The sequence below is a fragment of the Poecilia mexicana genome, unplaced genomic scaffold (assembly GCF_051168715.1).
Source record: "Poecilia mexicana isolate PSO_F unplaced genomic scaffold, ASM5116871v1 scaffold_18, whole genome shotgun sequence".
In the NCBI taxonomy this organism is placed as follows: Eukaryota; Metazoa; Chordata; class Actinopteri; order Cyprinodontiformes; family Poeciliidae; genus Poecilia; species Poecilia mexicana.
The window spans coordinates 24,607,850-24,635,818 of record NW_028263387.1 but is presented as its reverse complement, the minus strand read 5'-3'; the positions used below and the strand labels follow the sequence as shown (position 1 = coordinate 24,635,818).

Sequence of the window (27,969 nt, the reverse complement as noted above, 5' to 3'; positions counted from 1 at the left end):
GGCCTCAACAATCACCTGCATCTATGACTACCTCACTAACAGACCACAATTTGTAAGCCTAAAGGACTGTGTGTCTATCCAGGTGGTCAGGTGTCATTTGTTATCGCTCAAAGAAATGTGTCCCACCAGGGACAACTGCACAAACTCCAGATATAAGCAGAGGAGAACTTCAGATAACCCCACTGCAGCTACAATCCCCAGTGGTCTGCAGTGACGAGCCCTCAGGCTACATGGATTTACCGGCTCACGATTTACCCACAAGCCAGCCACTCTGATATTCAAAAGTTTCTTTTCATGAAAAACAATAAAATATGGAAATAAAATGTCACCTTAATTTCTATAAATTTACATTCTTAAAGAATTTCTTGCAACAAATTTAAAAATAAGTGTGAGGGGGTTTAAAAAATGTTTTGAAAGCTAATATAAAAGGCCAAAAAGGTATGTTTTTGATGAAGGAATAACATTATTATATGATGTAAAGCTAAAGAAAAGTCAATTTTACAAAATACTGTCCCTTATTAGGCACAATGGTCTTGTGCTGGTCAGAGGGAGAATGAATAAGATTTCTGAAATGGATATCCATTGTGTTTTCTGAATCAGGATCTGAACTGACTGCCAACTGAAGACATCAAGTAGGCAGCTAGGAGTCCAGAAATAGATGACTTGCAGGTGAGATGTGGACAGCACATCTGATCCACAGTACAGCAGTGGCAGTATAGGGCCACTGCTCTATACGCTCAGGTCCAGGTACCCATCTCCAAACCCAGGAGATGTTCTCTTCATTCTAGGGTGCAGAAGAGCCTACAGCTCAAACCTCTGCAGCTGCCTGGTTGTCGTCCGGGCACCACCCTAACAACTTGGGCTCAGACTCTGGCCCAACCCCATCCAGAGACGTGGCCAGAAAGAGTCCAAACAAGCCAGCAAACCAAATCTCGAACACACACCCCAAACACAGACATCACAAATTTCCCATCCATGATCTCAAATTGATGAGTGAAATTTGTCTCTATCTGTGATTACTCATAACTGTGTTGCTGCCACTTGCCGGGACATTCTTGTAAAAGAGATTTCTAGACTTTTTATCTTGGTTAAGTCAAGATTGATGATGGGAAGGCTGTCAACTTGAATCCGGCTTTATTTTCTAGAGACATGAAGACAAAAATAGTCATCTTCACATAAAAAAACACAAGATAACAACAAACTTCTGGTTCAACTGATTGTTTCATTGTTGTCTCTTTGAGTCCAATCAGAAAACCTGTCACCAGTCTTGTCCCATTAAGAAGTAGCTTTGCTGGAAACATTTGATCCTTCCTTTGATAAAGATACCCAGTCCAGTTGACACTAGCATAATGTTAGTGACAACAGCTGGACTTGCTCCAGCCATCCATTTACTCCACAGTGTTCACAGGATTCTCCATCTGCTCAACATCTGACTCTTCTAGGTTGTTGTAGCCTAGATCCAGTTCTGTCAGATGGGAAGGGTTGGATGTCAGAGCTGAGGACAGAAAATCCCAGCTGATCTCTGACAACCTGCAGCCCACCAATCTGAATAAAGAATAAAGAGCTCTCATTAATGATCATGACAACATGCTGTTGCTTCAATAAAGACCTGCTGACATGTGACATATTGTGTTTGAGTATTTCAGTCAGTTAACTTCAGCAGATTTAACTATTGAAGTTAAATCTTCTTCATCAGAGCAGATTTAACTTCTCTGCAACTTCCTTGCGGATTGATTACAAAGGTTGAAATTCACTCTTCTATAATGGGCTGAATCCCAAGCAATAATACATTTCGTCAAAATCAAGTAAATACACCTCAAATATGGTAATCAATATTTCACTTGCTACTAATAAGAACTCTAAACAGGTGAGTTTATAGTAGAGTTGTTGAAAGTGAGCCGTTTGTCTGCATTTGTTATATTTAGGCATAGCACTGGTACTGGATTTGGTGTTGATGTGCAAATTAACCTCCTAATTTCTTGAATTTTCTCTAAATAAGAGAGAAAATTATTGCTGGTCTTGGAAGAGTGGCATTCAGATGCTACAGTCACAGAAAGTTTTGTCAACCTGTCAACTGAGGCAGTTGCCAGGTTGCTCAGGTAATCAGCTAATTTAACTGAGACATTTTTATGCAGGGTCACAAAAATGCAGAAGATATTCTCCATTTTCATAGTCATGCACATTTTAGTCAATTTAAGTTTCTACTTTCTGGAAGAAAAAAAATTAGAGACTAGATCATGGAGCAACGGATGAGAAAACTCATTATTCAGGTAATTTTAAAATGTATTTGGTATGTAATTGGTCTTTGTCTGAAGGTTTATATTGATACCTGTACTAATACTTCACAAATCCTTTTCTAGTGCTTTACCAATTGATTGTGACTGTCTCTATGTTTGTGTTTTTATGTTCTCTTTCCATCATATGGTAAGAAAACATATGTTACCAAAATTTGGGGACAATAGAAAAAAGTGATACTGACACTGTAGATGTTACTAAGATATTCAAAAGCAGCACCGAAGAGACCAGAGGAGGAGATCTTGTGCACAAAATGTCCTTTCCAGGACTGAGGGCTTGGAGCATATCAGGGATTCTTCCTGAGTTCCCCACTGCTATCTGCATTGGCTCAATATTAAATAATGTTGTTGGGAATGAGATTATCAGTTCTAAATTTACTGGATTTTGGGAAGCTCTGTATTACAGCTTCAATCCCACATTAAACTTCAACTCATTGTTTCATGCTTCCTGGTTGTTATTTAGTAAATCTTTGGAAAACATTTGATAAAGAACAAAAGATTTTATCATGAAGATCTTCGGTGTGGATCAACATATCAGTCAGTCTACAGTTTTGTGTCAACACAACTTTCACATCATGTCAGCAACAAACTAAGACATGGTATCTTACTTCAATGTCTGTATTTTGCAGTGAGGAGTCTGTAGAAAGCCACAGAGCTCCTTCACTCCAGCATCTTTCAGGTCTTTGTTCAAGCTCAGGTCCAGTTCTGTTAGATGGGAGGGGTTGGAGTTCAGAGCTGAGACCAGAGAAGCACAGCTAACCTCTGACAAACTGCAGCTCCTCAATCTGAATAAAAAAATACACATATAAGCTTACGCCAACAGGACGCAGGGTGAAAATTTAAATATGAACAATTAAACAATTAAAGGGCATAAAATGTATTTCACTACATGAAAAAGTATCAGAAATGAGAAGTGTGAAGTCCGTTTGATCCAGTAAACCGATTAATTAAAATCAGCAGGACGACACGCTATTATGACATTTCAGTCTGGCCTCCAATGGTTCTGTGCTGGAATTGAAATGGACTCACTTCACTTCACTGTGAAAATCTTTAGTGGGGAACATTGTAATGTTAGCCAAATATGCCTTCAGTTTAGTGTCAACTTTCACAACAAAACAATAAACTAAACATGGTTTCTTACCTCAATTTCTGGAGTTTGCAGAGAGGAGCCTGTAGAAAGCCACAGAGCTCCTTCACTCCAGCATCTTTCAGATTTTTATTCCAGCTCAGGTCCAGTTCGGTCAGATGGGAGGGGTTGGACTTCAGAGCTGAGACCAGAGAAGCACAGTTGACCTCTGACAAACTGCAGTTTACCAATCTGAATAAAGAGCAAAACACAAGCTGAAGTAAATGGGGTGCAGGTTAAAAGTGAAATGCCCGCTAAATATTTGTATATAGAACATATATATATATATATATATATATATATATATATATATATATATATATATATATATATATATATATATATATATATATATATATATTAATTTCTACATTAATGTAGAAATTAATGTTACTATTTTTTTTAACTGATGGCAAACAATTCAAGTCAAGTTAATTTGTATTGTACATTTTAGGAACAACGTAGTTCAAAGTACTTTCCATGATAAAAGCATAATACAGTAACCAATTATGAAGCAAGCAATAAACATTGGATTTTATCAATGCCATCAAAATATGCATGTTGGGAACAACATTTGCATCAATCTTTGGTTTATGTAATGAAAAATTAAATTATTAATTAGTTCCTTTAGTTGATTCAGGGTACCAATTCCAGTGTTTCTGGAATCAAAAGTCAAACTTGTCAGTTTCTCATGAAGGAATGCCAGTAGTTTTGAATTCATGAAGGAATTCAAAACTACTGGCAGAAGAAACTCTCACAATAAGGAATGATCACTGACATGCTTACTTATAATTAAGTCTGAGAATTTATTAGTGTAATTGGAACAATAATCTACACAGACTGAAACTGTTTGGCTACAAAGTCCGAATAATCAGATAGTGCCCTGACTCAAAAATTTAATCCAAAATCACTCAGTTTTATTAATAAGTGCCCTTAAACACTTATATTGATAGGTAATGAGTGTTTAATTGATAGGTATTGAGAGCCAAACAATGGTATTATTTTCTAACAAAAGTAATTATGGGTTTTGACATGTTTATTTGAATAATGGCTGAAAAATATTTACATATCTATCAGAAAAAAGTGAAGGTTGAGTTTTATCCTTGTTTTAACCCATTAATCTTTCAGAAGCCTATTACACTGTTGAGCCACCAGGTGGCCTTATGTTACTGGTGACATGTATTCTAAGTGTTTTGTTCTAAACCTACTATAAAGATTATGTGGGTAGCAGTAGTGGTTTCTGATATGGGCAACTGCCCTGGTCACCATCTTGTGGGGGCCAGTATTAAACTCTTTTTCTCTGCCCCCAGATAGATGGGCAGGGGATTGTTTGCTCAGGGTGCCAAAAAGGCTATGACTGCTTCTGGTGGGTAGAGTGAACCTACTCTGTGTTCTTGCATGGTCCAGAACCTTATAATTGTAAATTTTCCAGAACTTAATCCAGCAATGGCACAGAGATTGGCTTGGTTGGACCTTCTCCTGAAGGCAGTGGTTTCTAAAAACTACACGTTGCCATGACAACTGTTCAGCCCATCACCAACAGCCAGACTTTATGGTTCATTTACTTGGTAATATTCTGTCATATCGGCAGATGATGGACACCAGTGACAGAGGAGAGATTTGAGAAGATGATCAGACAGTGTTTGCTGCAGCAAAGACATCTCATCTACCACTGATATCACATCATATCTGATCATTAGAAACAAGATGGAGGAACTCTGAATCAGCACTAAAGTTTCTAATGAGGGGCCTTCTCTGAATCATTCCTAAGTCAAACTGAAATATGACCAATATTAATTAACATAATTTGACATTTAATGTTTTTGTACGTCAATCCAAAACATTTCAAATTGTGAAAATAACTTATTTACAAGGTAAAAACTTCAAGAAACTGTATTGTAACATTTAGCAAACATGGTGTTTTAAAAGTAAAATGGAAAAATATGAATTAAAACAAGTCTTAAAGTATAGATGAATTATTTTATTTAAATAAAGAAAACTAACCTCAGGATTTTCACTTTACAGACTGAACTCTCCAGTACCTCATGAAGATGTTTCATTTCAGAGTCTTTAAAAGGTTCGCTTCCGTAGATCTCACTTATTTCCACTTCAGTCAGAAAGGAATGGTTCGACTTCAGAGCTGAGGCCACAATTTCACATTCAGTCTCTGAGAGACTACAGCCAACAAGTCTGTGATTAGAGAAAAAAAATTATAAACATTGCATTTGATACATTTTTTTTCCTGTGGTTGACATGACACAATCAATCTCTTAATTTTATAATTCAGATCATGCTTGGGTCATGGTTCAGATCGTAGTTGTGCTTCAGGTTTTGATTCTGATTATGGTCTTGGTTCAAGTTCTGGTTTGGGTCGATTCAGCTCTAGGCTTGCTGTGTCTCTAATTTTGCTAAAAACGCCATTAAGCCACAGTGATGTAAACAGAGAGAAGCTGAGCAACGGGTGAAAACAGCTCAGGCTTCATGTTCTAGGAACAATGCTGAAGGTTTTAGCAGCTGCCATCTTGACTGTCTGTTAGCAAACTTCAAACTTTCTTCTGGAGAAGAAATCTGTGCCAAAGTTTAGATTGAACCTATAAAATCTAACCCGACATGGACCGAAGGCTTTCTTTTTAATTAGGACTGTCAACTTTAATGGATGTGATTCAGTGACGTGGGGTCAGGGAAGAAAAAACGTGCGGTCATCATGGAAAAATAATTTATAATGATAAAATAATTTATTTTGCTATATTCACCCATACTACTATACTATATTATATTATATTATATTATATTATATTATATTATATTATAGTGTGTCATAGTGTATTATAATATACTGTATACTATAATATAGTACTTTATATTTGTACTATAAAGTATTTTTCATTTATAGCTTAACCAATTTTGCTTATTTTTTCTCCACTGAACTTTCACATTTTCCCATTCAAATGCTCAGTAGCGAAGCCGGTGAGGCAGCATCGAGCTGAGCCTCACCGTGGATTGCGCAACCTCTTGCTAACTGTGCTGACTGCCATTCTATGAGAGCATGTTCCTCTTCTCTGTACGTCGCCAATAAAATTGTTAAAAGACATTTAATGTATGAACTGATTTTCCATAGTTTAGCTTCTATAATGTACAGTGTTTTTGTCACCAACTGTGTAACATGTTTCATGTGCGGGGAGCTATCACAAACGGCAGAGAACAGATTTAAAGGGAAACAGGCAGTTTTCTTGCCTCTTTGCAGGGGGCGCTCATGATCCCAGATATTGTGACTCCACGTCTGCAGAGTAAGAGAAAGCAAGCTAGCGATACAGTAAGTCAAGGGCGGTGTTTGTCAGATCAGCATACATTGTCAGATAGTCATACGCTTAGCTCAGACATGTATACGCTGTCATTACCATATGCTGTGTGGCATCCTGACTTAGCGGTTAAGTAGATTAATGAGTTTTACACGGGCGTGTGTTGTAGTTGACTGCAGTTGCAGCCAGACCTGCTTTAAATACACTTTGAAACCACGACAACGCATGTATATCTATCTAGTTATCATAATATATCATATTATAAACAATTTTATGACTTATTTTCGTCATAACTTGTTGCCTCTGCTGAACTGACAACTCCACTGACGGTCGGACTTCTTAATGCGCATGCGCGGGCATGGTACTAACTGCATGTATGCTATCCTGACAGCGTATGGCTATCTGATAGAACAGCGGCGATATATTTATTGTTTTTTCCTCTCTTCCGACGGCAACGTGGATGACTACATTTCTGCATTTAAACAGTTTTCTACAGTGGATTTTTAATTGAAGGAGGAAATAACTAAAGGAAGACCAACACCGGAGCTGAAAGTTTTGCTTCAAACTACGAGACAGAAGGGTATTGCTCTTTTCAAATGAAGGCATATACGACAGGCTTAGTGGATGTACTGCTAGAAACTACCTTTTCTGGTTTTCTTGCATTCGTTTCTCAACGTGTGGCACTGTGTGGACTGAGATTTGGATTTTGTTTAAAGTTGTTAGGAAGTTGTGTTTAAAGTTGTTAGGTTCTCTGTGTGGTTTCCACTGTGTAGATGCGGAACCGTGCATGCGGAGAATTGGAGGAAAATTAACGAGCAAATAAGTTTAACAATTTTAATCCTCTAATTCAACAAAGTTAAAAATGTTTCTCTTGCTGATTCGATTTTTCTTAGAAAATATAGATGTTCTAGAATTTAAGGTTTTCTGTTCACTTGAATGGAACATGAAAACTGATAAAAAGTTGAAAACTTTTAAAATGATTTAAAAAAATCTAAATGCCAAAAGTTCCAGCAGTGCTGCCCTGAATTACATGAATGTGTTTATATATTTTAATGGTTGAAATAGTACAAAGTATGAAATAAGTAGTTGAAGAGGAGAAAAGTGCTGAATTTGCAATCACACAATAAGGACACCTGGACTGACCGAGTCTTTCTGCAGTTCCTCACAGCAGGAACCAGTCTTATTCGTCCCTCCTTTGTTGTGTTGTACTTCTCCAGGTCCAACTCATCCAGAACCTCCTCTGACATCTGCAGCATGTAGGCCAGAGTTGAGCACTGAAACATTGAGAGTTTCTTCTCTAATCTGTTATCTGATTTCAGAAACTTTTGGATCTCCTGAAAGACTGAGAGGTCCTTCATTTCCATCAGACAGTGGAAAATGTTGATGCTTCTGTCAGGTAAGATATTATCAGTGTTCATCTGCTTCAGACTGTAGATTATCCTTTGGATGGTTTTTGGACTGATCTCTGTCTGACCCAGCAGGCCTCCTAAGAGACTCTGGTTGGACTCCACAGACAGACCATGAAAGAAGCGGACAAACAGGTCAAGATGACCATTTTCACTTCTGAGGGATTTCTCCATGACCTTTTCCATGAACTCTTCCAGAGATATTTCACTGTATTTATGTCCCATGAACTTCTTCATTCCCTCTATGTTCCTGTTGGTGAAACAGTTGAACATGTAGACTGCAGCCAGAAACTCCTGGATGCTCAGATGAATAAAGCAGTAGACTGGTTTCTGAAAAATCACACTTTCTGTTTTGAAGATCTTGGTACAAACTCCTGAGTACATAGAGGCTTCTGTAATATCCAGACCACACTGCTCCAGGTCTTCTTGGTAGAACATGATGTTTCCTTTCTCCAGATGTTCCAACGCCAGCCACCCCAGCTTCAGAAGAACTTCCCCATCAGCCTCCATCAGCACCTGTGGACTTGTCTCATGTCCTCCATGGTACTTGTTGTTCTTCCTCTTTGTCTGGACCAGCAGGAAGTGTGAGTACATGTCAGTCATGGTCTTGGGCAGCTCTCCTCTCTGCTCTGAGGTCAACATGTTCTCCAGAACCGTAGCAGTGATCCAGCAGAAGACTGGGATTCCACACATGATGTGGAGGCTCCTGCAGGTCTGGATGTGGGAGATGATTCTGCTGGACAGCTCTTCATCACTGAACCTCCTCCTGAAGTACTCCTCCTTCTGGGCGTCGGTGAAGCCTCGTACTTCTGTTACCCTGGAAACACATGAAGGAGGGATTTGATTGGCCGCTGCAGGTCTGGTAGTTATCCAGATGAGAGCCAAGGGAAGCAGGTTCCCCTTGATGAGGTTTGTCAGCAAAACGTTGACTGATGACTTCTGTGTGACATCAGAAACCAGCTGACTGCTGCTGAAGTCCAGTGAAAGTCTGCTTTCATCCAGGCCATCAAAGATGAAGAGCAGTTTGCAGACAGCCAGCTGCTCTGCTGGGAGCTTCTGGAGTGTTGGATGGAAAACATGGAGCAGCGAGAGAAGACTGTGCTGCTGATCTCTGATCAGGTTCAGCTCCCTGAACGACAGCAGAACCACCACACTGACATCTTGGTTCTCCAAGCCCTCGGCCCAGTCCAGAGTGAACTTCTGCACTGTGAAGGTTTTTCCAACACCAGCGACGCCGTTGGTCAGAACCACTCTGATGGCTTCATGTTGGTCAGGGAAGGATTTAAAGATGTCCTGGCACCTGATTGGAGAGTCATGGAGGTTCTGGATCTTGGAAGCTCTCTCCAGCTGCTTCACCTCATGTTGGGTATTAACCTCTTCACTTTGTCCCTCTGTGATATAGAGATCAGTGTATATTCTGTTGAGGAGAGTTCCAGGCCTTATTTCATCACTTCCTTCAGTCACACATTCACATCTTGTCCTCAGATTAAGCTTATGTTCCTCTAAGATCTCCCGCAGACCGACATCTGCTGAAACAAAAAAGAAAAGACAAGTGAAGTTAATGACGTGTGATTATTTGTAATTAAGTTCGAAAAAAAGAACTATCTTTAACATTAGTAAGTGTTATTGCTGTAAGGCAGGGGTGTCAAACATACGGCCCGCGGGCCGGAACCGGCCCGCCGAACAATTTAGTCCAGCCCAGGGGCTAAATACATTATCATTATTCATGGAAAAACATATACTTCGTTTAATTGAAAATCTGAAGTTCCTATACTGTCCACGAGGGGCGCTGTGTTTTATTTAGAGCACACAACATGATGCAACACTGCAGCGGAACTAACAGCAGATGGCAGCACTGAGCTTCAGGTTCTGTTCGATTCTATGCTTTACCAGCTTTTTATTTTGGCCCTGGCAACCTCATATTTCTCGTGCATGCTAACATACATACATGTTATGTATGTAAGTGTTTCTATATGTATGCATTTTATGCATCAACAAATGTACTTAATCAAATGTCTGTTTAAAACAGCTGACACTTAAGATTTCAAATATGTGAAGCCAGATAATTTGTTCAAATTGCTTCCCAGATGTGGAAAGTTGATTTTAAATCTTTTCTTAAATTTTGTCTGTATTTTGTGATGCAGGACAGTGTTTTTAAGTTCCAAAAACTGTGAATAAATGTTTTGCAGCATTGTACAATCACTGAGATCAGTTCTTATGCAGAATGCACTTAAATAAATGTTTAACTTAGTAAAAGTATTGTTGAAATTGCAGATACCTTTCTTAAAAACTGAGATTATTCATAATATATTTTGTAAAAGTGAAATTCGTTTAATATAAAAATCAACAACAAGTCCACTTTTATTGGTTTGTATTTAATCTTGCATTGAGTTTACTTGTGTGGCCCCCTGCAGATCAGATTAAGCTGTATGTGGCCCCTAAACCAAAATGAGTTTGACACCCCTGCTGTAAGGTCTCTGACTTCATTTGATGTGTGGCTAGATAATTGGATCCATCCTTAGAACCAGAACATTGCTCTATTGCCAAACATATTTCTTCCCCTATTTTTGCACAGTGCTGCCCCTTCCCATCTACCTAAATACTGAGATTCTAACACACTCTCCCTCTGAAGTACTCAGCCACCACCAACTAAAATCTTTCTATGAGAGGATTAACATCTAACCAGCTATCAACTTCTTTAGCCCTAGATCCTTAAGTCTGTGGAGTATACCCTACCTCAGAATGCATAGAAAATCTATTCAGTTGGTTTTTGGAAAAGATATGCCTGAATTCTGACAATGTCTCACTATTATCTTAATGTCAAATCTATCTTATTCCTATTAAGCCGAACGAGTCAACAAGGTCCCACAGAAAACACTCACTAAACGCAGAGCCAAGTCTAGAGGAATTTAGCTGGGGGATATTGGCTTATTTTGAGAGAGCACTGTAAATGGGATTTTAATTTAATATGTATACTTAAGGGCTGCATTGTGGCACAGTAGGTAGAGCTGCTGCCTTGCAGCAATAAGGTTCTGGGTTTGATTCCCAGCCCAGGGTTTTTCTGCATGGAGTTTGCATGTTCTCCCTGTGCATGGTGGGCTCTCTCTGGGTACTCTGGCTTCCTCCCACAGTCCAAAAACATGACTGTTGGTAAATTGACCTCTCTAAAGTCTCTCCAGGTTTGTGTGTGTGCATGGTTGTTTGTCCTGTCTGTCTCTGTGTTGTCCTGTGACAGACTGGTGACCTGTCCAGCGTGACCCCACGTCTCACCTGGAACGTTAGCTGGAGATAGGCACCAGCAGCTCCTGAACCCATTAAGGGACAAGGGTGTACAGAAGATGGACAGATATGTATACTTAAACAAATGTTTATATAACCCTTCAAATAAAAAATAATGATGTAAACACTGAGATATGGAAAATACTGAGTAAATATCCTTATGTTAGAACAGTGGTTCTTAACCATTTTTGAGGTACCGAACCCCCCAGTTTCATATGCGCATTCACCGAACCCCCCCTCGACACAGAAAATAATTTGCGGTATTCTGATTTATTAATGTAATTATATTAGCTGTGTTACCACCCCTGTTAGATATTTTTTGGTATTATCATTTTGTTATTACTTTAGTTCATATTCAGTCTAATGTTAAGATTTTTAATTTAAAGTGTTCTCTTCCTTATGTGTGTATAAACTGACCTGGAGGTCGCAACTGTCTGTTTCATCTTTATGTGAAACAGTTAACTCTGTGTTTCCCAGATCTTAAATTCTTCTTGTGTTAGTTTGACCTAGAGCTGAACTGGGCTCAGATCGTAGATCAGATATCACACCTGGAACTGAGTTGCTGGTTTGTTTAGGTTAGAAGTTTTACGACCTTTGTTGTTCTTCCTGACTGCCCCTTTTGGTTGTTCTGCTTGACAATAAAACAGGGGCTCGCGTGGAAGGAGATCAGAACTTTCTGTGAACGGCTGATGAGGTTGTTGATGGAAAGTTCTCCTTTTGCAAAAGCTTTGTCTATAAAATTCATATACGTTGTCTGTGGTCTTTTTATGTAGGTTCGAGAAAAGTACCTATCATTTGGTGCCGTGACCCGGATCTCTCCCCGCCCGCTGACAGGCAGAGGAAGACGCGCTGAATCCGTGCACGGCCAGAGTCAACTGGACCTGGAAAGAAAGACCCAGGAAGCGAAATTCTTCGCTGGGCCAGCGACACATGTCCGACTTTGTCTGCCAACGGCGGAGTGACGAGATCCGACTGGACAACCCGAAAACTACAGAAACGTAGGTGAATTTTAAAATGACTATTTTAGAGGTTTGAGTATCCTTGTTAAACAGCGTTTTGACTAAAACTCTGGGGTTTGAGTATCCTTGTATGATGTCGCTCTGCTAAAACTCTGAGGTTTGAGTATCCTTGTATGATGTCGCTCTGCTAAAACTCTGAGGTTTGAGTATCCTTGTATGATGTCGCTCTGCTAAAACTCTGAGGTTTGAGTATCCTTGTATGATGTCGCTCTGCTAAAACTCTGAGGTTTGAGTATCCTTGTATGATGTCGCTCTGCTAAAACTCTGAGGTTTGAGTATCCTTGTATGATGTCGCTCTGCTAAAACTCTGAGGTTTGAGTATCCTTGTATGATGTCGCTCTGCTAAAACTCTGAGGTTTGAGTATCCTTGTATGATGTCGCTCTGCTAAAACTCTGAGGTTTGAGTCCTTGTCAGATACCAGCTTGACTAAAGAAGTTATAAGGGTTAGAGTCCCAGTTGACAGAGTTTCAACTAAAGGCACAAGGTAAGGCTCTTGGAGAGCCTCCTTACTTAGAGGACACCTCTTAAGGGTAAGTCCTCACATAGATAGGAAGCTTATTATTACTGTTCTGTTATTACTGTGCTGATATTGCTGTTTGCTTGCTGCTTTGATGTGTGTGTGTGCGTGAAAGAGTGATTGGAGGTTTAAATACTGCTCAGTATTTTACCTCATATAAAACAGTGGGGCTAAACAGCAAACCTCTTGTGGATGCAAAGGCAAGATTCTCCCACTCGACAGAGTTGAAGCGGAGAATACCACAACAAGGTATTTTTAATTGCTGGCCTACTGAAAAGATCTCCAGTTCATAGGACTCCCTAGGAGTCAACGAACCTGGACTACATTAAAATAAATAAAAATTTTCGAAGCTAAAATTGATTTTAAATAATGGAAAAAGAAACATAAAATAGATGGGAAGCTAAAAATTGATCAATGACAAACAATTGTTGGAATTTTGGAGAGTAGTGAAGAAAGAAAAACAGGAATAAAAAAAAGCTAAAAAGGAGGATGAACTAAGGTGTGCTAAATTATAGTTAAAAGCAGCCATAGATCGGAAAGAACTAAAAAGCTATATCAACAACAACTAAAAAAAAAAAAAAAAACGCTTTAATGTTTAGTTTCCACCCTGAAATTGAGGGCTGGATTAAAAAACACCTGGTTGAATATGATGCTGCCTCAGTCCCACAGCTGATGACGTGGGCACGTCAAGCAGAAAAAGTAGTCAAAAAACCAAAAACAGGATCAGATGTTTTTCATCTGGAGGATTTTGGAGAAGCAGACACCTCTGTCTTTTTCCGCGGCTCCTCAACAGGCCAGGGGAAAAACAGAGGCAGAAGAGGTCACTTTAGGCAGCGACCCCTAAGTCATAAACCAAAGGACAACGATGTCTGTTGGACTTGTGGCAATACTGGCCACTGGTCAAGAAACTGCCCTTCAAAGAATGCTGCACGGGGCAACAAGAGGGATGGTGGAGTGAGGAGACCACAAACAGGAGAAATCCTCAGCATGATCAGACTCTACCACACCCCAAAAAGACAAACCACCAGACTAAATTGATGAAATGGTGGACATAAGTTCAGCTTGTTATACGTTAAGTAAAAGATAAATAAATAAAAGAAATTGAATTCCTGTACAAAACCAATGCATGCAAAATAATATTTAATGTTACTAAAAATTAGGTTTAAGCCTCACAAGTCAGAAATAATTATTTTTAGGAAATACTGGTGTTTTGTTTTGTTTTGTTTGTTTTGTTTTTTAGCATCCCTTCACTTTCAAAGATAAACCAGTTGAGAGACGTCTCACTGAAATAAAAGACTTGGGAACAACTTCCTTGTATGCTAAAAGTGGAATTATGACTTTCCTGAAGGAGGAGAAGCTGAAAAATAAAATTAAATAATAAAATTCTCCCCAGAGAACAATGTTTAATATATTGTGTCGTAATCAGATTATAACACCAACTTGGTGAAATGATCCTTTGGCTGTATAACTGGAGGGGTCAGAGGTCAGAGTAAGGTACCGACCTGGATATTATTCCAGCCTCTTGGCTCTCTTAGGCCTTTTTGAGAGGAGGGCTGCCCGCTGACCTCACAGTCTGCAGCACTAAGATCGACAAATTTAGAGAAATCCATTGTTCTCTGGTGAAACGTGACTCAGATGGAGTTAACATAAACTTACATTCTACACTTTAAAATTTAATATTGTACAGGTTAAAAGAGACTACAGCTTTTAACATGTTTCATGTTTATATGTGTTTGAATAAGGAAAGGATTTATGATTTCTTAAAAAGTTGGGTAATAAGTGGCTAAACACTATACGATCACAAGAGAAAAGTTATATGGAAATGTTTGTAAAAAGAAAAAAGACACAGAAAGACGAACAAACCCTAATGGACTCTTATTTGCTTCTTTCCTTTTCCTCTGTCTGAGCCTCGCTGCGGTGCGTCTGACCTCCGACCTCAACTCAAACCTGTCCTGCCAGATCAGATGACGTCCCTCCTTCATCACCAGCCAATGACAGTTGATAAAGAAGCGAAAAAGGACAGGATGATTTCTGCCACCTGAAGGCACTAAGATGTCCGCTGATCCTGATTATTGGACATCTGGGAACTGCCATGCAGCAAACTACTGTATGGAGTCCTGCTGGACGTTTGGACTGGAACTAAATTCATTGGTGGACAACCTGGACATTCACTAAGGGACGGTCTGGACAACTTATCCAACACCAGAGCCAGTTGGACTGACAGGGAGCTGGAGGAGAGGCGGGGGGAGGACCAGCTGCAGCGACGCCAACAGCAGGAGGGGGAAGCGAGAAGTGAGACAGTGGAGAAATGCGAGATAAGTTATACACACACCGCTGTGATAAAGAATGTGCTCACTAATCCTGTTTGCATATAGGAATAATTTACCCAGAAAAGAACATTTTAAAGGTTTTTAGGTACAATGTTAGATAAAATCGTTCATTTTGTACCCGTTAACTCAGTCCTTAACAGAAGGACCAGTGATCCTCTTAGGGCCCACGGGCCATAGGTTGGGAAACCATGAAGAAGAAAAATTATAATCATTAAAAGTTAAACAAAAAACTGATAGAGCTATGCAACTAAATTACACCAATTAAAAAAATGTATTAGAGATTCTAAGCTAATAATGATTTTCAAATGTTTTATTTACTAGTTTGGAACTAAATTAAACATCTCTAAGTGTTGAAAATAATTGATATTGCAGTGTTGAAATATTATGAAATATTTCGTTGAATTTAACTGAAAAATTTAATTTAGAGTTTAACAAAGAAAAACCAAAATATAACCCTGCAATTGAAATACGTGTCTGCTAAAATATCTTCTATAAACCTATGAGTTCACCTGCATTAACTACTAATCCTCCCGAAGACTTTATTAGAAGCTTAAGTGATTGTGACACATGGGCAATGCCATGTGTAAAAAGGGGGGAAAAGGGAAAATGGTGAGGTAATACTATATAACTACTAAATTCTTACATAAAATTTTTTGTTATGAACTTTTGAGTTAACAAATACTGTTAGATGATGATTGATGCTTTTTCTAAATGGGTTGAAAAAGTTCCAGCAAAGCATGCAGATGCTTTGACGGTAGCTAAGGCTATCTGCAAAACTATATCCCAACACACGGTATTCCACAGAATGTTTAGATTTAGTGAAGCTCTATATGAGAATCACCCCGACAGCTGATGGTCTAACACCTTTTGAAATAATTCATGGGAGAGCTTACAGATTGCCTCTGTTTGCTCCAGACTTACAAAAAGCTGATGAAGATCAGACATTAGCAGATTATATGATCAGGATCCTGAAACAGAAAGAGGCGTCAAATGCAAATTTACTGCCGTCTGATTTTCTTCCCTCACAGGAAGAGCAAGGTGACTGGGTCTACATAAAGGTCATCAAACGAAAGAACTGGACGAGTCCACGGTGGGAAGGACCGTTCCAGGTGCTGATGACCACACCAACAGCTGTAAAGATTGCTGAAAGACCCAGCTGGATACATCTCAGTCACTGCAAGCTGCAGAGAGTGTTGGACTTCTAATCCGGAGTGGCGGGGAAGGCTGGCTACACAGGGATTCCTGACCAATAGGGCGGTTTGTCTCAACGCCAGTGAAGAAACTCGACAGATCCTCACTCTTTAGTTTGGGGGTTCTAACATCTCTGTACGCCCAGCAGCAATGGAGACTCCATATGCCAGATGGATCTTCTACTGCGCTGTGACTGCAGCATGTCTGATGTTTGGAGGAGGAAGCGAGCCTGAGTTCCACCTGCATGACAGCACCGATCTGTGTGGAAGCTGATGAACAGGACTGCTCACGAGGAGAACAAGGTGAACTGCTATGTGTGTGCGCAGCTGCTAATCGCCACACACAACTCAAGTCTGCACCCAGAGAGCATCACTGATGACAAACAGATGTGTCTCTATGGCCTGAGCACACAACCACGACTCAGCGTCCCCGTGAAAAGAAGAAAATGCAAATGGTGCAAAAAGGACTATTCTGTTCTACTTCGGACAGGAGATGCCACAAAAGGACTTTTTGGATCTATGAACTGTTCATACACCTACTGCGACAGACACCGGCTTACATCAATTGCATCGCCTGCAGGGGTCAGAGGGCGACTCCACACTGCAAAGTCTGGAAGGGCAACCCAGACTGTGACAACCTGCTTCAGGAGAGGAGTTTCAACATCAAGCATAAGACAAAAAGGAGACAAGAGACAACACTGTGCAGCGCCATAGTGCCAGGAGATTATGGCTCATATGCGGGAATGAAGCATACATGTTCTTGCCGAAAAATTGGGGAGGACTGTGTGCTGTGGTGCTTCTAATCAACCCGATTGCGTTCATCAGGAAAGCACAAAATGATCTACACACCCGCTCCAAACGAACAGTTATGTCAGAGGTCAAAAGATGGGGAGGCCTCACAACACATACTGGAGTTCCATGGGAATTCAGGATTTGGAACGGCAGAGAAAAATTCATGCAACCGTGGGTTGATCTAGGAGAGATTCGGGACCACGTTGAGATAAACAGGTATGGATTACTGCGACTAATCAACATCACATACCAGCTGGCCAATGGCACCATGAAAGAACTGACTGAACTGAGAAACATGGTTATGCAAAACCGTGTTGTCCTGGACTTTCTCACTGCCCCTCAGGGAGGGGTCTGCAAAATCATTGGCCCGACGTGCTGTACTTTTGTGCTTGATGAAACAGGAACTGGAAGAACTTAAACATTACATGGAAAGTGGAACACAAGGATCATCTCCTTTTGATTTTCTTTCTTGGCTCATTTCCAGACCATGGTGGAATTTACTGGTGAAGCTTAAAACACCTATTCTGGGTGTTTTGATTCTTTTTTGCCTGTTCACAAGTTGCATTTTTCCATGCCTTCGAAATATGATGTGTAAAACAATTAACACAACTGAAGATGACTTGTTCCAAGTTTCTGACGATTTTCTGAACAATGATGAAGTTCTGTAATCAATAAACAGATGAATTCATTTGCTGAATGACTCCTACAACAAGTGGTTGTAGAGATGAGTAACCTGCATTTGATTTTTTGTTGTTTCTTTTATTTTTCATTTATTTCATTATATTACATTTATTCATTGTGTATTTTCTGTGTTTAGATTAGAGAAAAAAAAAAACTTTTGCATTTATTGGTTCTTTTCTTTTATTTTCTATGCTTGGCTTTTGCATAAAGTTTACACACATAGTAAAATGATAAAAAGGGGGGAATGTTAGATATTTTTTGGTATTATCATTATTACTTTAGTTCATATTCAGTCTAATGTTAATCAGTATTATTGTGATTTTTAGTTTAAAGTGTTCTCTTCCTTATGTGTGTATAAACTGACCTGGAGGTTACGACTGTCTGTTTATCTTCATGTGAGACAGTTAACTCTGTGTTTCCCAGATCTTAAATTCTTCTTGTGTTAGTTTGACCTAGAGCTGAACTGGGCTCAGATCGTAGATCAGATATCACACCTGGCTGGTTTGTTTAGGTTAGAAGTTTTACGACCTCTGTTGTTCTTCCTGACTGCCCCTTTTGGTTGTTCTGCTTGACAATAAAACAGGGGCTCGCGTGGAAGGAGATCAGAACTTTCTGTGAACGGCTGATGAGGTTGTTGATGGAAAGTTCTCCTTTTGCAAAAGCTTTGTCTATAAAATTCATATACGTTGTCTGTGGTCTTTTTATGTAGGTTCGAGAAAAGTACCTATCAACCCCCACGCCACTAGAGGCAGTACCAATCCCGAAAAGATGTGACTAAGGAGCAGATTTAGACTATAGAATTTGGTAAAAACGGTGAGCTTTACTGAAGTTATTAAAGACACAAGTCCAAATTCATGTTGAGAGTGGAACTCCTTCCCGCAGCTCTGATTGGCTCAGCAATGTAACGTGATCCTCTGCAGCAAGTGATGGCAAAGCGGGGCGTCATCACGACTTTACACAGGGTGTCTTTACTTCCGCAGCAGAGGCTCCACCGAACCCCTGAGACTGGTTCTGCTCTGCATCCCAGAACCAGAACCAAATGAGGAGAAGCAGCATTCAGTTTCTATGCACCACAGATTTGGAACAAACTTCCAGAAAACTGTAAAACAGCTGAAACACTGAGAGCCTTTAAATCCCAACTTAAAACCCACCTGTTTAGAGCTGCTTATGGCTAAATTAGGATTAGAGTGCAGGTTTTGATGTCTTTGATGTTTTTAATGTTTTTATCTTTACTTTTTATCTTTGTTTTTTATCTCTTTATGTAAAGAAGTTTTAAAGGTTTGAGTTCTTGTCAAATGGCGGTTTGACTAAAGTCCTACAGAAGGAAAGGCTTGTAGAGCCTCTTATTTTCGAGGAGACTCCATAAGGGCAAGTCCTCATGTGGATAATGTTTTTTATTTTTTATTTTATTTATTTTATTTTATTTTTTAAAATCTCTTTATCTTTACTTTAATTTATTTTTATTTCTCTTTCTCACTGTTTCTTTTTTGTAAAATCTCTCTCTTTCTCACTGTTTATTCAATGTCACATGCTGTTTTTATTTTAGTTATGTAAAGCACTTTGAAATGCCTTGCTGCTATACAAATAAAATGTGATTGATTGATTGATTGATTGATTGATTCAAAATAAAACCAGTAAGTTGTTGGGTTAAACATATGTTCCATTCATGTAAACGCTTTCTTTGAAATAGTTGATCACATAAAGACTTTTAGGAACTTGATTTTCCAAATCCCAACAAAAAACATGAAATTGGTGGAATTGGTTTAACAGAGACGACAGAAGGAAGTTCTGATTGTACATGTTCAGTTTTACCTGGTGCACAGCTGCTCCGATTGGTTGTCAGCAGTCCAGCTGCTGTTTTGGGGCTTTCTCCACATTGGGGACAGGAGAAGGGTCCTGATGGAGCAGAGTGGTCCCAGTTGAACCTGATGCACTCTCTACAGAACCTGTGTCCACAGCTGGTAGAGACCACATCCATCAGAACCTTCTGACACAAAGCACAGCAGAATGGCTGCTCTTCCTCACCAACGCCGGTCCTCTCCTGCCATCTGTGAAGACATTTCTTCATCACTGAAATAGTTCAAAAACAGCACGCTCAGGCTGTTCTACTTAATGCTGAAGAAGGTCCACCAAACAAACAAATAACCACATGATGGGTAAGAAAAGAGCCTCACAAAATTGGTGTCTGGTTTGAAGTATTTCATATTATATTTGGTTTCATGATTGATCTATGTTGTATTTGTTCATCTGCAATCTTTTCTGGGACAATGATCATTTTTTAATAATATCTTTTTTTTACAGACATTTTGCCGTCCCTTTGTGATCCATACAGTTTCTGAATGTTTATTTTTAAGAATAAACTTTCTATTTGGGACAATTTTTATCATAAAATGATTTAAAGATATTTAGAAAATTATCATATTCTTTATCCATGTCATTTGCTTTCAATACAACTCTTAAACACTCAAAATGGTCTTTAACCACATTAGTCATGTTTTCAATTAGATTATATCTAAGTCTGCTGTCCACATATACAGCTACTCCTCCACTAGTCTTTCCCTCTCTATTAATATAACTAAAGTCATAGCCATCTAGTTCAAAATCAGATCCCTTCTCAGAATTAAGCCAGGTTTCAGAGATAGTGATAACACTGAAAGGTTGATTAAAATGGCTTAAACACTCTTTGATGTGGTTAAAATTTGCATATAAACTGTTGAAATGTATAATGAAGAATTTATTGTCTGCATTAACTGCATTAGATGTTAAAATCTAATAAAACTAAATAAATTATTTTTGACCCTTGGGATTGAGATCACATGGTCATGTGATCTTTGCATCAACATAATCATTTAGAATCATGTTATGATCTCTTGTTGCGACCTTTTGATATTATTGAACAAGTGCACACCTTTAAATTAACAATGGTCACCTCACTGTTGTCAACTTAGTGAAATATTGCATTTTATGGTGAGAGCAGAAACTGCTTGTCCTTTGATAAATGTCCCAATGTAACTGTTATTGTTCCCACTCCCACAGACACTAGACATCCATGGAACCTGAAACCTAAAGATACAAAAGAAAGTATTTAGTTTTTCCTATACAGTTGGTTTTGTTCTCTCAAAGTCCAGTTTCGGTTAAAATTGAACAAAGAACTAAATTGAATTAAAATTATATTTTTGTCTCCCTGTATTGGTTTCTTAGCAGATATCAAAGTCTAGCTGGTGTCTGCAGTATCACATCCATCCGATAGAAACTGGTTTCTTACTCTGGATCTGAGGGTTCAGGCTCAGTGCCGAAGTATGGAGGCCTCTCTTTGGACCAGTCACTTCTCATAGATGGACAAAGAGTTTCTGTTGCCCGTCTGTGGTTCTGATCTCTGAAACATAAAAATTTTGTTATTCAGATCACATCAAACAGTGATAAACTGTGATAAAAACCTCAGAGGAAGCTCTGAACACCAACTGCTGCAGAGAGGCAGAAAGTTTAAAGTTCCAGGTTACCACTGTTCACATCACCCATCACATAGACCTGGTGTTCCCAGCATATGAACTAGGCCTGTTATTCCCAGTGTAGAAGCTTCTGTGCTTCATTCCATCAGTGGGTTTAGAGACAAATCTCTGAATTGTTCCTCTTCACATTCCTGGTTGTATTAGTTATGCAATTTTTCATCTATCATTGATTTACTCAGGAGTTCATTCAAACTACTGGTTTCCTGACTGACATATTTCATGTTTTTCTTTTTAACTGAATTAAAGTTTAATTTAAAAAAAATGTCTTACTTTTTATTTATACACTGAAGATATACCAGATATATCTCTGTAGGTTACATGAATCAATTAGAAACTGGTTTCTTACTTTATGTTTGAGGGTCCAGATTCGCTACTGAAGTACGGAGGCCTCTCTTTAGACCAGTCACTCCTCATAGATGGACAGCTGGAAACTGGAGGCTCTGCTCTGTCCTCCTTTAGATCACAGTCTTCCATCTTCTGGATGTCAGTCTGTATGAAAGAGAAACCAGAACCAGTCAGTTCCCAGTGAACCAGTTCTAATACGCCTCCTATAAAGCAGAAACTGCATACACATCATGTGCAGAGGATCAGAGGAACCTGATTCTGTGTGGTATATTCCAAGTGGGATATTTTGTGGGATTTACATAGTAATGGCCAATGGTGCCAGATTATTTTTTGAGGTGAGGTTAAAGGGGTGTTTCGTCACCTCTGTTACACACTTTGAATGTCAGGCATGCATTCAAAGTGCACGCCTGACATCTCAACAACAAAGCTTGATTGAAAAGGTTGCTTTTCAACTTATGTTTGAGGTTTTCAACTTATGTCAGTTAATTCAGTGGCTTTGTCCCAATTTGTCCCAAAGTAAACACCTCTTATCTGTTGGCTCTGCCATGCTCTGGGGTCTGGCTACTGAGTTGCTGATTGGTTGTTATTAAAAGAGCAGTGATCAAAGAGATTTGGTGGAAAATAATTGGAAAAATGGTTACAAGTTGTCAGTGGGGAACATGGACAAGAAATGCTTTATTTAAACATTTATACATATTTATAGACTTTATTCCATTTTCAAAACGGTAGTCTGGATAAATGTAAAAGTTGGATAAAGCCTAGAGCCGACCTAAGAAAAGCTAAATACAGTGATTGATGGTATTAAAGCCACATGTCCGTAAGAAAGTTTTGTTATCATTACATCGTATGTTTAATAATTGAAGATCAATGTGGTCCAAACTTGGTCCAAAACAATAAATATGTGCTGTGTCTACAAATGTAGGGCTGCTTGCAGGATATTATCAGAAGGTACCCAGAGCATTATCACTGCACCTGACTTGCAAGAACACAACCACACCTCCACATGTGTAAGGCATATAGCCATGGGCGTAGGTTTGGGTAGGGACGGTAGGGACATGTCCCGACCAATATTCACGGGATATGAAAAAGTCCCGACCAATTTTTGCCATATTGGCTCAAAGAACGTGGATCTACGATCTTTGATTAGCTGCAAAAGGCGGTGCGCGGAACGGAAGCTTCTTAGTTTGACATTTATTATGAGCCTCCGAGACCGTGTCGGAACGGTGCTGTCGGGGGGAGGGGGGAGGGGGAGTCAGTTGCTGTCGGGGGGTGGGGGGAGGGGGAGTCAGGTGCTGTCGGGGGGTGGGGGGAGGGGGAGTCAGGTGCTGTCGGGGGGAGGGGGGGGGAGTCAGTTGAATCGTCGGACGTTCTTTGATTAGCTGCAAAAGGCGGCGGCTAGCTGGGCACACGCGTCTCCTTCTGAGTCTCCGAGACCATGTCGCCACCAAAAAAGAAAAGGACAGACATTAGAAGTTATTTCGCTACGTCGGCTGTAAGTACAGTGAGTGGACCCATAAGTTAGATATCTATCACGCAACGCATTTGTTGTAAAGTCCGGTGTTTAGTAAGGTCAGCACTGAATGTGAGGTAGAATAGGTCTGTTAATTATGTAATATTTTTTCTTTTTTATTTTATTATTGATTTCTTCTTATCTGCAATTGTGTTTGCTGTATCCAGAGGATATTTCTTTTGATCTTACTTGTAACGTTTGCTGAATTTTGTAAAGGAAAAAGTAAAGTGTTCTTGAACTGATCTGCTGAGTATGACTGTATCTGGTTGTATACACAAGATGTATGATATGGTTATGGTTGGGGGGAGGGGGTTATTAAGCCAATGTGGTTTCCCCCCCCTTCTCAAAAATGTTCGGTGCTCTTGGGCATTTCACTGTGCTGCCAGGGGGGATTCAAGGTCCCCACCAAAACTTAGACCGAACCTACGCCCTTGCATATAGCACACAACAACAGTGGAAATGTTCTGCTGCTTTTTTAAATATAACTGATGATGATACATAATAAGGACAGCAGGGTTTCCCCCAGTGTAATATAAGCCTGGCGGCCCGCCATGCTTTACTGGCCTCGCCGCCAGGCTAAGCGTTGCTTGTTTACGTTTCGAGGAAAATAGAAGAAAAAAAATCTTTTTTTTTTGTTTGTTTTTTTTTACTGCCAGGCTGCAAGCGTCTCTGTTGCTCTTAGCATTTAACCAGCAGAGCAGATTTATTCCTAAAGGATAGGTTTACAATATCTATAATTTATGCATTTAAAGCCGACAGCACGCAGACCAATCACACAGCTGGTGCCTCTGCGCTTTGCCTCGCGCGCTGCCGCTGCTTTACCTCAGCAGGATCGTGCGCACCTCCTTTCAACTGGACACAGGCTAACCTGTATGGATATTTACATCAACTTACAGTGAGGAATTATGATCCTTTGGAGAAACTCTAGGTAAGAGTTTAAAACCCGCCGCGTTAGCTCTGGTTGCGCAGCTCTATGACCACAGGAATAACTTGTAGCGAATTCAGAGGCGCGTTGTTGAGTGGTGAGAATGATTTACACAATTGTATGCAGTGTTTACATCTCAACACGCTGCCCAGCGTGTGGCTCTGTGTCTGTCTATCCTGTAAAGTTTATGTCTGTGGTCCCTTCAGCCTGGTGAGGAGCTTTAACGCTCTCCTCCGAGTCACGCATCACACTATTACTTTATTATTATTTTTAGTATTTAGTTAGACGATGCATTAAACCATATCAAATTCGTTTTATACTTATTAATGCGCGCGGCCGCACGGAGATCTGAGAAACTCGTGACAGTCAGGCACGGTCGAGTCCCATAAACTCGACCAACCAGAATAGTTTCTGTGACAATTAAAACTCAACAGACACGAAATGGAACAACTACTAAAGCCAAATCTCCCATTTGTTGCGCATCTCTGCGCAGTGCAGCGGATTTACTTATTGTGCAGGGCCGGTCCAAGGTTGCATGAGGCCCTGCGCAGACTTTGACTTAGGGGCCCCTCTAGCTGCTAAAATCATCAGCACCTCTAACAGCTTCTGTGTTAGATTTAGTGAAATATGGGAGAAGGGAGTAGTGTAACTGGCCAGCCTAAAAAGCAATAAGTTATAATCGCAGTTTACTAATTTGTATTTGTAAATTCAAAGATTAAACTCACAGCATTAGATTGTTGCTATAGTAACAAAACATTCTAACTATGAATATTGTTCTTTGAAGTTTTACAAAGTAAACTTGCCAGTTCCTTAAAATCTTGCATTTAAATGTTAAACAATTTAAAATATTTTAATTTATGTATGCTGAAATTGAATCAAGTTTAACAGCATTGATAATCTGAATAAACAAGTGTTACATTTATGTATCTGTGGTCTGTTTTAAAATATTAGCATTTATGGGGCCCCTGAAGCTCTTGGGGGCCCGATGGAGCTGTTGACTTAATTTGGATTAAACAGAAGTGCAAATTTGTCGTTTTTAGACTAGTTGCAGGTTTAAATAGCATTTCACTGGAGATGTTTTCCTGTAACATATAATTACACAGTAATACTTTAATATTTTCTGTCAACTTAACATCAAAAACACGGTAGACCACCGGTGGACCGCCTCGACGCCCCCACCACCGGGCTTAGCAAGTTTTCTGGGGGGAAACCCTGGACAGGAAAGCAAAGCCTTCCCGTGTGATCCACGGATGGAGATCCCCAGGTTCAGGTGGTGAGTCAGACTTCCAGAGAAGGAGGTAAAGCAATGTTTGGTTAATTTCTACTCTTTTGGCAAACATTTCAACTACATTTAACTGTTTAACCATCCTTTAGCGCGGTAGATGTCATAGCCAGCACACCGGGGACCTGTCAGCTCTTCAGTTCGGCAAGCCACAGAAACCCAGAACTGTGCACACAGTAAAAAGCTCAGTGGGAACTAAACAACCACTCACCCTGATGAAAAATAAATATACTATGTTAAATTTTAACATACTTGAAGCCAGACTAACCATCAGTATAGTTGAAGTGTGTTATTTTGGAACAACTAATTTTGTACTTACTGTATTTTAATAGTAATTAATTGCAGAAAATCACAATTTAAAGTGTACTGAGTATACTATCACATACTTTTTTGAAACAACTGAAGGTATACTTTAAGTATATTGCTTTTTATGTATTATATACATGCTTGATGAGTATATCTTAACCACGAGATGACCCTAGTGAAACAATTTACTTCAGTATATTTCAAGCATACTTACATTTGTCTAAGTACATTTTAAGTATACTAAGTATTAAGTTTACTACCTATAAATATATACGAAGTATACTAAAAGTATGATTGTACCAATTTTGGCATTATAACTTTAAACATACTTAAATATAATTGTACCAAAATACACTTTTAAGAAATATATTAAATAAAAGTATAAGTGAACAAAATATGTATTTGCCCAAGTATAAATATACACTTGTCTAAGTGTGTATTTTAAAGATGTTGTAAATATATTTAAAATATATGCTTTAAAGATATTTAAAAGATAACTTTGAGCATATATTACAAAATATATGTTCAAAATAGAATTTTTTTAAAATTCACTTAACACTTACTTTAAATTATTAATTTCAGTATGTTTTAAATGCATTTTTAGGTGCCTTAATAATCTTTTACTATTTTTGTTAAAATGGCAAAGAATTAAAAATAATTATCCTAATAGTGGAACTTGTTTTCTAGTGGAACTAAAAATAGTGTTCATGCCTCAATATATCAAACATTGACAGAGATTCTACAACAAAAATAATACTTGACCTTAACACTAAATTTAGCAGGTATCTTCAGTTTTACATCTCTCCGAATATGATCTGTTGTTTTCAGTTTTTAACTAAAACACGTAATCTGTCTTTACAGAATCCATTTTCAGATATGATGTAAGATCTTAGTGAACGGCAATGAGTGACAGCAGGCGCAAATCGTGACACCGCACCTACTACTGGCACTTCCGGTGGCAGGTGTGACACCTGCCACAAGTGCCACTGCTTTCGGGTCTAGCTGCCAGTGCTGCCACTGACTTCGGCTGACTTCGGCTAACCTCGGCACCTCTTACTGGCACTTCCGCTGACACCTGCCAGTGCTGCCACTGACTTCGGCTGACCTCGGCACTTCATACTGGCACTTCCGCTAACACCTGCCACAAGTGCCACTGTTTTCGGGACTAGCTGCCAGTGTTGTCACTGACTTTGACTGACCTCGGCACCTCGTACTGGCACTTCCTCTGACACCTGCCATTAGTGCCACTGTTTTCGGGGCTAGCCGTAAGTGTTGCCACTGGCTTCGGAAAATGGACTACATATCCCATGATGCTTTATTACTAGTCGAAGATGAACTTGAAGACAGACGAAGAAGACAGAATTTAAGAGGTTTTTTTTTCGCAGAAAGACTTATGTCAGCTGAATTCCTACACTTTTTCGTATATCATTATGTATGATCCCTTCATCCTATTTATTCACTAAAGTTCATCTGAATAATCCAGCCGACTCCTTTCGTCTTTGAATTAATCAAATACACAACAGGTATCAGGGATGCCATTGGTTTCAGCACCTTTGTAACAGCTGAGTCTGGCTTCCACTAGAGCTGCTGTTGGGTGTCCAGGATGTTTCAGAGCTGTCACAACTGGTGCCGATGTTTTGGGGGATGGCAATGACAGTTTTTGGAAAACATGTTACTTATATTGCCTGTTTATACATTTCTATTTCAATGGTAATTGTATTGGTTAATTATCCTTGAATATTTTTGACTTAATTTAATTGAAGGAAGATGGCCAAAGTAATTGAATGTACCACTGTCACTTTTACATTGGAGCCTGTTGAACCCCCTTGGGTTGCCAGATAGGGCTTTGGCCAAGATGGTTTAACTTGAAAGTGAAAGTCCTCCTGCTGCCTTGAAAATGCTATTTAAATGCATTTTGTAGCTCAGATTTTAGTCATTCTCTCATCTTTGAATAAGAAAACTTTGAAGACAATGAACAGAACCAGAAACAAACACAGAGAAGCAACCTTCATGTATGCCACACCAATCTGTAATGAACTTGACAAATAATGAAAAATAGCAGAGATTCAATTTATTAAATAATAAGTAATAACTCTTTAAAACTGGTTAACAGGCATTTTTGGAAAATTATGATAACATGTTTTTTTTTAAAATTGCA

General features: G+C 39.3%; 1 protein-coding gene and 2 long non-coding RNA genes across 3 annotated transcripts; 2 read left to right on the top strand and 1 right to left on the bottom strand.

The window, feature by feature from the left end:
* Positions 1-1,117: 1,117 nt before the first annotated feature.
* Positions 1,118-21,304, bottom strand: LOC148154296 (NLR family CARD domain-containing protein 3-like). Its single transcript, XM_088016236.1, has 6 exons — positions 21,200-21,304; positions 19,747-19,982; positions 7,863-9,651; positions 5,425-5,610; positions 3,436-3,612; positions 1,118-1,545 (listed from the first exon to the last, which is right to left on the bottom strand). Exons 1-6 carry the CDS (start codon positions 21,265-21,267, stop codon positions 1,389-1,391), a joined length of 2,613 nt encoding a protein of 870 aa, XP_087872362.1. The 5' UTR covers positions 21,268-21,304; the 3' UTR covers positions 1,118-1,388.
* On the top strand, positions 11,717-13,640 carry LOC148154297 (uncharacterized). The gene is made up of 2 exons (XR_015766265.1): positions 11,717-12,520; positions 12,822-13,640. It is a non-coding gene; the product is annotated as an uncharacterized LOC148154297 (long non-coding RNA).
* Positions 21,305-23,076: 1,772 nt separating the features above from the next.
* Positions 23,077-23,540, top strand: LOC148154295 (uncharacterized). Its single transcript, XR_015766267.1, has 2 exons — positions 23,077-23,110; positions 23,141-23,540. It is a non-coding gene; the product is annotated as an uncharacterized LOC148154295 (long non-coding RNA).
* The last annotated feature ends 4,429 nt before the right edge of the window (positions 23,541-27,969 follow it).

Excerpts from the sequence above, each read along its gene's own strand:
- LOC148154296 (XM_088016236.1), bottom strand. The coding sequence starts at position 21,267 with ATGAGAAGTGACTGGTCCAAAGAGAGGCCTCCATACTTCGGCACTGAG. Across the intron at positions 9,652-19,746 it reads TCGGAGCAGCTGTGCACCAG|ATGTCGGTCTGCGGGAGATC; the intron begins GTAAAACTGAAC and ends TTGTTTCAGCAG. Across the intron at positions 1,546-3,435 it reads TGCAAACTCCAGAAATTGAG|ATTGGTGGGCTGCAGGTTGT; the intron begins GTAAGAAACCAT and ends TTCTTTATTCAG.